The following is an 11,833-nucleotide window of genomic DNA, read 5'->3' on the forward strand; positions in this document are numbered from 1 at the left end:
AACTCCATTTTATGTTTAAAAAGATTGTGAGTAGGTTGGTGAGAATTAATGAGGAACACGGTATATATTCTTGATATGTAAATTAAATATTTTAATATATTATTTTTTGATCAAATACATTGTTTGTTTAAAGATTTGTAATTTTTTAAACTTTATTTACAATGAAATTTTCTTAATACTCATTATTAAAAAACTTTATATTAATATATAAATTTTTAAATATATAATTATTAGAACTTTAAAAATGATAGCTCTCTATAATATTGGGTATTATTTTTTTAAATCTTAAAATTAATTTTAATAATATTTGGTAAATTAAGTAAGAAATTTAAACAAAAAAATTATTTTATTACATTAAAGAAGAAAATACTTTTTAATGTATTTGAATAAAATTTGAAATACTAAGAAAAATTTTTAAATTAAACTAAATATGTAAGTAAATTTACAAAAAATTGTGAGGCTTAAAATTAAAAAAAAGAAAATACTTTTAAGATTTAAAAAAGAGAAAATATTTGATAAAATAAATTAAATTATAATTAGTTTATTTGCAAAAATATAAAAACGTATCTACCTTTAATGTTATAATTTTTTAATTAATTAGAGAGTTAGAATATTAATTAAATTCACCAGATTAGAAAACTTTTTCAAAATTAGTTTCTTTCAAATTTTGCCTACTTTTTTAATTATAAATGAGTGTTTTAAAAAAGTACGATAAGATTTTCTTTACTTGCTCTATTTGTCAAAGTGATGAATTTTGAAATGGAGAGCAACTTACCTTATAATTAAATTGTGATCATATCTTTTATATTTCTTGCTATAATATTTTACTCAATTATAAATAGTGTAAAGTAAGCCAGTTACCCTAGCTGCAGAAGAAAGTCGTGTGCAAAGCGAATACCTTATGAGATATTTGAAAAAAGTCAAAAATATTTTTGGAATGTCCATTTTCCAAATAAATCATCGTCCTTTGGATTAACCATGATTTAACTTTCGAAGACATCATTAAATAACTTTCCATAATAAAAGGAGAATCATTTGATAAATTGAAAATTTATATCATATTTCATAAACCCTGCGAAGAAAATAATTTCTTATAATGTAGCCGAATCATATTATGTTAAAGACTATGATATCGCAGGAAAATTATTTTATTCTATTCAAGAAGAAAATACTTTTTAATGTATTTGAATAAAATTTGAAATACTACAAAAAATTTAAAAATTAAACTAAATATGTAAGTAAATTTACAAAAAATTGTGAAGCTTAAAATTAAAAAAAAAGAAAATACTTTTAAAATTTAAAAATGAGAAAATGTTTGATAAAACAATTTAAATTATAATTAGTTTATTTTGCAAAAATTTAAAAAAGTATCTACCTTAAATGTTATAAATTTTTAATTAATTAAAGAGTTAGAATATTAATTAAATTCATCAGATTAGAAAACTTTTTAAAAATTAGTTTCTTTCAAATTTTGCCTACTTTTTTAATTATAAATGAGTGTTTTAAAAAAGTACGATAAGAGTTTCTTTACTTGTTCTATTTGTCTAAGTGATGAATTTTCAAATGGAGACCAACTTCCCTTATAATTGAATTGCGATCATATCTTTCATATTTCTTGCTATAATAGTTTACTCAATCATAAAATGTGTAAAGTAGCCAATTGTCCTAATTGCAGAAGAAAGTCATGCGCAAAACGAATACCTTATGAGATATTTGAAAAAAGTCAATAAATATTTTTGGAATGTCCATTATTCGAACAAATTATAATTCTTTGGATTAACAATGATTCAACCTTCAAAGACATCATTATATAACTTTCCATATTAAAAGGAGAATCGTTTGATCAATTAAAATTTTAGAAGTAATTGTATTTCATAAGCCCTGTAGGGAAAATAATTTCTTATGATGTAGCAAAATCACATTATGTTTAAGACTATGCTATTGCAGGATAGCAAAAATTAATTCTAAGATTGATCCCTATAAATCAAGATTATGAATAAGAGTAATGATATAATAAATATAAAAATAGGAAGTAACAAACAAATCTTTCTTTATATTTAGTAAGTAAAGTAAAAACCATATAAAGTTAAATTAATTAACTTAATTATTTATTATAATCAGAATAGGAATCTATAAATATATAATTCATTTTTTGTTTTGATTAAATAAGTCTATCAATAAACACCTAACAAATTATTATAATTATTTTTTTAATTATTATTTCTAAAAATTAGATTAAAAAGAATTCTATCTTAGCTCAATTATTTGTTTGAGTTGAGTTGATATATTATTTTGTATATCTATTTTTTTTATTTGAAAAAAAAAATTAAAATTATTAAAGAAGATAAATCTTTAAAAAAATTATTTTATTTTCTTCATTAATATTTTAAAATTTATATTATCTTTTTTTTTAGTTTTCTATAATAAAAATTTATATTTATAAATACTGTTTGCAAAATAATAAATTATTTACTTAATAATTTTATAAATAGGTTAATTTTAATTATATTTGTAAATATTTAAAAAAAATTTATATTAGGTCATAAAAACAGAGTAAAAATACAAAATTAGAATAGAAATATACACTAAATTAATTCATTTATTAATTTTTGTTTTATTGGTCTGTTTCAAAAAAAATTAATTTTTTGAAATTTACTAGTATTTATTATAGTAATTAAGTAGGTAGTTTTTTTATTAGTAAGTTAGTTTATTTGTAATGGAAAATTTTAATGTAGGGATGGATGGATGGATTTATATTTTTTTGTTTATTATTTCGTTAGGTAGTGCATGAATATTTTTTCTAAAGATTTAAATAGTTTTTTCAAAGTGAATTGCTGATATAAATTTGTTGGTAAATGGTTTTGTTGTCCTCTATTTTTCCTATCAATTTGAGAAATCCTTTCAACAAAAATGTTGTATACCCTAATTTCAAACTATTTATAAAATAGTATTGCAATTAAAAACTAAAATTAAAGATTGATTTATTTATTTATTTACTTTAGCTTTGATCCTTCTTATGTGAGACTTTATTTTCTCATATCTTTTAATTGGTCAGGAGTAATAGTAAAATGATCAATTCTGAACTGCTTAAACTTCTTACCTCCACATATTGCATTAAGAATACTTGATCCTTATTCTTTGTATACTGCATCAATTGTAATTTTGTTTTTCTCGAAATTAGATATTATATAAAACAAGCAATCTTCAATTTACTCCACGCTTTTACTTTTATGGTAAATCAATGTTAATATTTTATATACATTCATTAAAGAAAATAATTACATTTTTTTAAAGCCAACATATTCACTTATGTAAGTAATAATTTTATCATCTATTTGTTTAACAACTTTTTTAAGCTTTAAAGAGTTGTAAGAGTATTCACCAAACATGTAAATGCTTACAAAATCTCCGCTCATATTTTAATTCTTAACTAAAGTTTTTTAAAGTCAAATTTAAAATAAAAGCAACAAACTTTTTGATTGAAATTAAATAATTATTTTACTATTTTAAATAACTTTATTTAAGTTGTGTTTAGAAAAGAAATCAATGTTGGCATAAATGTCTTTGCTCATATCTTTACTATGAAGCTAGCTTTAAACTTTTTCAATAACAGAATTAGGATTTGAATCTAACAATTATTATAATTCCTAAGATACAATAAAATATTTAATATATTTTTTTATAAAAATTAAAGTACGGTATTAGCTAATCCAAAGTGGCAATTATTTAAAATCAAAAACTATTAACCTTTCTTGACAGGAATTAATTTTATTTAATCCTATAGACTTTTCCTTAATTCAAAAAATACCCTATAAAGACTCTGCATTTTCTGATAATATGATAAAATTTGCATAGTCTTTTTATCTAGCAATCTTTTAAGAGATTATAAATATTCCAATTAAGGGTTTTTCTATTAAGCAGATTCAAAGTCATACTTTTTAATTAGTTAAAAAATAAAAAATCACAACACAAATATCTAAATAAAATTATATTTTATAATATTGCTTTTTTTTATTGCTTAATGTAATTTTTTAAATAATTGAAAAAATATAATAGAAATTTATTTTCCAAAAAAATTATTGTTGATTAATTTTTCAAAAATGTGTCAAGAAATAAATACTTACAGATTCCTCATTTTGTTTTTGAAGGATATAATTATCAAATTTCTTCTTAAAGTTTTATAAAGCCTTTGCATCTAAAATTTATCCTTCTCTATAAAAATTGGATATTTATTTATTAATAAATTGTTCAAACTATATTTTTCCACCAAATATTTAGTCATAGGTTGATTTGTTAGGTATTCTTTTAATAAACTATATTGCTAAGCTTTCTATTTCTTCAGGATTATATATTAAAAATCTTTCTATTAAATTATGATCAGAGCTTTTTAAGTGAGATTAAGGCAGATATATACCACAATCTGTACACCTCTTAAACCCTTCAGTTTCAAAGTGATAAAATAACCTATTTTTTAGCTTAACACACACTCTTTTTTCATCTTTTTAATCCAACTCTTGATATATAAAACTAGTTGTATCTTTAGAGAGTTATTCAATTAGCTAAATAAAAAATTATTTAATTTTTAATTTAAATGAAAATTTTATCTATTTTACTTAAAAAATAAAGTCTTCAGAAGAGTTTTATTTGAGATAAATTGGATTTTTGTGAAGGAATTTAGTTAGTTTGCTTAGAGTTGATAAATTCACTAAAATTTTATCATCCTAGTACTATTAATTTAAACTTAAAATAAATAGCTACAGCTAAAATAAATTTACTTTAGTAGAGCCGGTATATACTTCTGTGATATTTTCATAGCCATTATTTATTTTTCTCTATTTCTTTTTGCCCATTAGTTTTTTGTAAATTATATCTTTTTCTATCTCTTTAGCCTTGATGTAAGTGTTGATGACCTAATATTCTTCTGACTATGATTCTTTTAATATTTAAATTTAAATTTTTATCGATTATTCTTAATTTTATCATTACCACCTAAGTCTCCATTTATAAACTGCCTGAAAATTGATATTATTGAATCAAAGTTGTACTTAAGAAGCCTATTTTTAGTTAGAAACAAATAAGAAAATATCTAAATGGTTGGTTTGCAAAATAAATTAAAAATTTTTATTACAAGTTTGATCTATCTATATTTTGTTCACAATAATTAAAGATGTTCGATGTAATCATATCTGTTTTTTTTTAATGATTTAATTTTTCCTTTTAATAATTTCAAATTATTTACATAAAAACTTTTAGTTTAACTTATCTTCATTTTCTTCTCCAATCTTTTTGAGAATCATGTCTGATGAGAATTATATTAACTCTCTAATCTTTTCTGGAAGAGCTCCTTTGATGGTAGTATCATTTTTATTAGCGTTAAAATTTAATAATGGAAGAATTTAATCAAAAAATTGTGTTATTTTGTATGCGTTTTATATACAAACAGATTTTATTATTTCTTCATTGGAATGTCCATGAATATTGATAATGATATCCTTTTTGAGAACAAACAAAGTTTATTAAATTATTGAATTTGAACCTGTATCAGAACTGCAGTAGTCTAATACTTTTTATCTCAAAAATATCCTGAAATTTCTGTTTATTAGCATATTTTATGTAAATGATTCATACAGCAACTAGAAAAGTTTCACAAATGTGTAGCTGAGAGATGTATCTTTATTTAAATCTAAAGAAAAATTGCTATTTTTGAGAGACTTCTTTCTTATATCTAAGTGAAGAACTTTTTTGCAAATATCGATATAAACTTTCTGTAATCTGGTATTAGATTCGATTTCGTTAAAAATATCTTTTACAATATTAAAAAAATCGTCTTCCTTCATTTTTTTTGATTCATAAATCTTAATGAGATAGCAAGGATGAGTAGTCAATTGTGTTAGTAAGTAAGAGTATCTATTTTTTAATATTATAAGACTAAAATCAAGAAATAAAAACTAAATTACGATAACTTGTGATTCAAATAAGCTTCACTGATAATATTTTTTTCATTGCTCTTTTCTGAAATTTGGAATGGAGGTTCTTAAATTCTTTTAAATATTTTAGACTAGATGACTGTTTTCATTTTGATTTGCTATTCCATGTACTCCTTGTATTTGCTGAAATCCATCTTCACTTCATTCTAAATATTAAGAACTTTATCATACAAGTTGATAATATTATTGAAAGCAAAAATTCCATATCCGTCTTCATCTTTTATTAAAGCCATTAGCTCAGGTTTTCCTTAAAGCATAATTTCTTAGTACAAAGTGTTATTTCTAATTGGATCAGTGTAAAAATCATTAATATCTATTTGTACAATCTAGTGTTTTTGGAGGCTTAATGAGAGATCCATTTTATTTTTTTCAGCTGGGCTGTTATTCTTACTAGTTTTATCTAAAAAACCAATAATAAATAAATAAATAAATTAATCCTAAACTTAAAATATAATTTTACACATTTTTTCTAATGTCTTGAATTTTTTAAATTCTTTTGTATTTTAATTAAATGACCCTAAAATTTTAGATTGACTCTATTCGACCATAGATGACTCATAAAGAATGGTTTTATAAGTACTGGGTTTCATAAATGTCCTTTTTCTTATATCAGAAGACTTAACTTATATTGATGTTTACTATTGTTGCTATTATATTGATAATTGGTGCTATTTTTATCTTTGCTCCTATTTCTTTATTCTTATCTCAGTCTATTTTCTAAGTTAGTCCCTTCTTTTTTTCTTTTCTAGGTCATTAAAATCAGCCATTACATCTTCTTCAATATCCTTTACGCCAATACCATCTTCATCATCTTCTTCTATTTCTTCTTCTACCTAAAAATCTTATGGAAGATCATTGTAGCTTTCTTTATATTTATTTTATTCAAAATTTTGAATTTTATGGTGCTGTTTTTTCTTCAGTTAAGCATGTTTCTGCTTTTATAAAGTGCTTTATTTTTATTTAAAGTTATTAAAAAATTTTAATTTCCAAAATTTACTTAAAAATATTCAGCTTGTCAAACATAAACCTGTTTAAATACTAACAAGATTAAGGATGTTCAACTAAATTATTCAAATCTGTAATTTATGCTTTCTCTTTTTATTAATTTTCTTGTTAATCTTCCTAGTAAACATCATCTATCATCTTTTACTCCTCTAATTATCTTTTTAAATTAATTAATATTTAGTAAAATACCTTTCTATTTTGTACAAAAGCAATAAAATGTTATAAATATTTTACTGATCATAGAATTCATATCCCTAACTAAGTCTGCCAGTGTTCATATCATATCCCCATGTGTAAAGCTAATTTTTCGAAATTAAGGCAGCATGGTTATTAGCGACTGCAATTTGAGTAATTGTCGAAGAAGGAGCATTAATTTTTTAAATATTTATCATAAGAGATTCGTTTATTTAATTCCTTGTTAAATTTGGGTTCTCTTTACATTTATTTTCATAAGTCTTATCAAAGACACCCCATTAAAATATTTGGTTTATATTATTTAGGACAATGCTATATTTATCTCCTAAGGCTACTTTTTAAACTTGCTGTATCAATTACTATCTAGGATGAAGCGTAGGTCTGATAAACTCATTTACATCTTACCTATAATTTTTTTTATTCTTTTCTTCGGGCTTTTAATAACCAAAATATATATAAGGTCCCCATACTATTAAATTATGTTCCTTATCTATAGCAGCACTATGATGACCACCAGCAAATATATCTCTGAAGCTAAAGTTTGCTTATATTCTATTAGGCTCAAAAAGATTTTCCTTTTCTCCATGACCCAGCTTGCTTTCATATGCACTCCCCCAGCTATAAACTACCTAAAAAATAAATAAATAAATAATTTTTTTTGTAAAAAAGAATTTTAAAGATTTTTGAATAATTTTAAAAAAATGATCTTTTATTGAATTTTATATTTTTATTAGAAAAAATGAAATAATTTGAATAATAAAATCTTTTTACCTTTTTGTTGAATTCATTTTGTAATAAGTTAAAATCATCAAAATCTTCATCAACATATACATCTTCTCCAAGAGCAAGAGAGTGTGTATATCCACAAGCTACCTTATCAATTTTGGCTAGACTCTATATTTTCATTGGGAATAATTATATAGCATCTCTCTTTCCTAATCCGAGTTTACCATCAGTCGGTGAGCCACATGAATACACGCAGCCTTCTTCGGAAAGAAATAATGTGTGAACTTATCCACAAGCCACTTATTTCATAAGTAAACCTTCTAATCCTTGTACTTCAGTTGGCTTGTGCACTATAGTAGATATAGCTCCTATACCTAGTTATCCTTAGTCATTTTTCCCCCACCCATATACTTTTCTTCTATTTTCTATAGCCATACAATACTCTGCTCCACAAGCTATAAAAGAAACTCTCCTATTTTCTTTAATATCAAAGAAATTTACTAAACTAGGCAAAGATGAGGTTACTAATGTTTAAACATTTATTTTAATTTTGCTTATTGCTTAATCAACATAAGCCTATTCAATCTATAAGTCATCAACTGCGTGCTGACTAGACTCATTACTACCCCAAATATATAATTCGCCTGCATTTGTTAAAGCCATAGAATGAAAAGTACCAAGTTAAACATCTACAAATTCACTTGATATGAAGTCTCTCTTTTTAGCTCTGTACAACTACTGATTATAGATAGGCACAAAAATCTACTAATTAAATCCTAAATAGTCAATTTATACACGATTTGGTATAAAAGAGTTTTCGTATCGTTAAGGAATATAGCCTTCAACTTTATCATCATAGTCTATATCTAGACCACATAATTCCTAGGATGAAAAAGTAGATATTTTTCTTCCTAATATTCCCTAAACATTCAATCCCCAACTAGTCAAATAGCCTTTATTTGAGAGGGCAAATGTACTATGAAATGATGATTAAATTTAGTAAATATACAAATCATTAATTTTAGAAAACGAAACTCCTTTTAAAAAGGTGTTGTTTAATTCTACAGGTAAGTAAATATTTTTACTGTTTTTGGAATAGTTATTATAATCTAATCCAATTTTATTATGCTGATTACTTCCACATCCATATAATCTACCATTCTGAGAGAAAAAAAATGTATTATTATAGCCACAGGTCACTTATATAATAAAATAGCTCTAAAGCCTTTCGACAACACAAGGATAATTTATCTAAGGCAGATCTTTATCTAGTCCTAATTATCCATTCGTATTTGATCCTAAAAAGTAATTTTTAAGAAAATAATTTTAAAACTAAATAAACTTTACCCCAAGTATAACAGAATCCATCATTTGTTATGCATGCCATGTGAAATACTCCGCAAGATACTTAAGTAATATTTTTTTATTCAAGTATTCCACCTACTCTTTAAGGTAAAAGCATATTCGATTAAGCATTTATTCCAAGCTAACCATTTAATCCTTTCATTATAAAAATAATATTCAATATTTTATTAAAAATATTATTTATTTTTTAAACAATATTCAAAGATTTATTTTACCTTAGCCCCAAGTATACAGCTTCCCATCTAATTAAATTGCGGCAGAGTGTTATGCTTAGCAATCAATAAATCTTACTTAAAATGGTTTGCCGAATTCCAATAAAACAAGAGAAGGTTTAATTCTATATCTGGTATCTCCCAATCCTAAATTACCGGACCTATTATCTCCCCAAGAGAATAATTAGTGACTGCGAGTTAATATCATACAAAAAGACCATCCACAAGCAATTTATATAACAGAAAACATACTAAAACCTTTTATTTAAGTTATTTCAACAACTTCATCAATAATAAATCTGTAGTCAACTTTTGTGTTCTTTTAATAAATAAAAAAAGGTAAATAAATAAATAAATAAATACTTACAATTTTAGTATTTTATAGTTTAAAAATAATCAATAAAAGATTAATTCATTCTTTAATAATAATTTATTTACTGATTAAATATTAATTTCAAAAGAATCCCTATACATTTAATTATTTTTAGGAGTATTTAAATAAATTGAATCATCTTCTCTACTTAGAGCTCTTTTAATTGTTTTCATTTTTGAAGTTAAATAATTTTATTTTTGGAGTTGTTATATTTCCTAATTTGGCGTTAGTTAGATAGTAATCTTTTTATTTTCAGAATGAACATCTTCCAATAATGGTAAATTAGTAGCACTTTCCATAGGAGAGTTGAAATTACTAATTACGTTAACATGATCAGGATTTTTTATTTATATACTCATACCATTATCAAAATTTTCAATATAATCTTCTTATTTCTACTATTTGAATTCATATATGCATAAGTCTTAATTTTATAAATCAGAATATTCAATTCTACCAGTATAAAATAATTTTATATCTTCCATAAAATCATTTTTTAATTAATCCATTATTTCTTACTAGTTAATTCCCATTTTGCTTTAAATTTCTATGTCATTTAAAGCCTTTTAGTGCTCCTCTACAAGTGCACTTCTTACAGCTAAAATAAGAGAATGGTTTAAACCACTGCTTACAGAAAGAGGATAATACTGATTTTTTCTATACTCTAAAAAAATTGGTCTCGGGCTTTCCTAATAATTTCCATATTAATTTCTTATTTAAAAATAATTGATCATATTTAACATCATTTGAAATTTATTTCTAAATAAAATTATTTAAAATATGATATCAATCCCAATCTTCAAAATTAATTAGGGTAGTAAAAACAAAATATTCATTTTACAAATGATGCCTCAGAATTTCCTGTTAAATCTATTCCCAATTATTATAAAGAGTTGTCTCCCCATCCGCAGAGACAAGGTTATATCTAATCTTAAACAGCTAATTCATAAAATTTATTTTAATGATCAATAAAAAATAATTTTTAAATAATGGCAATAAGTTATAAATAAATGTTGAAATAACAAATTTTTAAGAAAACAGATTTACTTTTATTATAAAAAATGGCTAAATTATGTTTGAGTCCACTTGAAATTCTCTTGTGGAAAATATCAGGAATCAAGGTTGGATTGGGATTATCATAAAGCCTATCTATAACCTTATATGCTCCGCTTAAACGTATTTGATTCTCATTTAACTTTGTTTACATTTTAACTTAAGAAGCAGAATTAATAAACAAATCTTCGAATCTTAAATAATTTCAAATTTTTTAACATTAATCAAAACAAAATTTGTGTGTTTATTATATAGTTGTTAATAAATAAATAAATTAATAAATATGTTTATGTTCATAAAATTATTGATGCAAATTTTTGCGTTTTACTTAAATTTAAGCATAATACTAAGGTAAATTTTAAAACAGGTTTATATATTTGGCGTTAATAACATATTTTATTATAAATCTTTTTTTTTTAAAAAAATCTGAGAAATAAATTTAATTGTCTCACCCTACCTCTCATTTATATTCTTTAGTTTAAAAAATACTCTCAATTTTTACATAAAAAATAAATAAATTAATAAATAAATAAACTACAAATAATAGTAAATATACTATAATTTTATTTGTTATATTCTTGAGATTTAAAAAATACTCTCAATTTATTTTTACATAAAAATAAATAAATAAGCTACCAATAATGGTAAATACAAAAAATCTGAGAAAAAAATTAAATTGTCTCTCCCTATCTCTATTTTATTTTCTTAAGATTTAAAAAATACTCTCAATATTTACATAAAAAATAAATAAATAAGTTAAAAATAATAGTAACTTTACAATAAATAATTGAATTTTTTATATTCTTTAGATTTAAAAATACTCTCAATTTTTACATAAAAAATAAATAAATAAGCTACAAATAATGGTAAATATACAGTAATTGAATTTGAAATAAAGGAATTTTTGATCACTGTAC

General features: G+C 22.8%; 2 protein-coding genes across 2 annotated transcripts; one reads left to right on the forward strand and one right to left on the reverse strand. All coding sequences in view use genetic code 6, as the record gives it.

Moving 5' to 3' along the window:
• Positions 1–1,493: 1,493 nt before the first annotated feature.
• TTHERM_000410158 (RING finger protein) lies at positions 1,494–2,009 on the forward strand (the record flags this gene model as incomplete). Its single annotated transcript, XM_012798815.1, has 1 exon — positions 1,494–2,009. The coding sequence occupies one exon, from the start codon at positions 1,494–1,496 to the stop codon at positions 2,007–2,009; it is 516 nt and encodes a 171-aa protein (XP_012654269.1).
• Positions 2,010–2,821: 812 nt separating this feature from the next.
• Positions 2,822–11,070, reverse strand: TTHERM_000410159 (chromosome condensation regulator RCC1 repeat protein; the record flags this gene model as incomplete). Its single annotated transcript, XM_012798816.1, has 21 exons — positions 2,822–2,933; positions 2,998–3,225; positions 3,283–3,430; positions 3,503–3,647; positions 3,698–3,934; positions 4,125–4,559; positions 4,614–4,727; positions 4,776–4,933; positions 4,987–5,054; positions 5,129–5,186; positions 5,240–5,907; positions 5,958–6,387; positions 6,448–6,935; positions 6,985–7,149; positions 7,227–7,816; positions 7,959–9,211; positions 9,261–9,413; positions 9,494–9,809; positions 9,929–10,552; positions 10,705–10,802; positions 10,911–11,070. The coding sequence occupies 21 exons, from the start codon at positions 11,068–11,070 to the stop codon at positions 2,822–2,824; spliced, it is 6,648 nt and encodes a 2,215-aa protein (XP_012654270.1).
• Positions 11,071–11,833: the final 763 nt, after the last annotated feature.

This window comes from Tetrahymena thermophila (assembly GCF_000189635.1).
Source record: "Tetrahymena thermophila SB210 genomic scaffold scf_8254555, whole genome shotgun sequence".
Lineage (NCBI taxonomy): Eukaryota > Ciliophora > Oligohymenophorea > Hymenostomatida > Tetrahymenidae > Tetrahymena > Tetrahymena thermophila.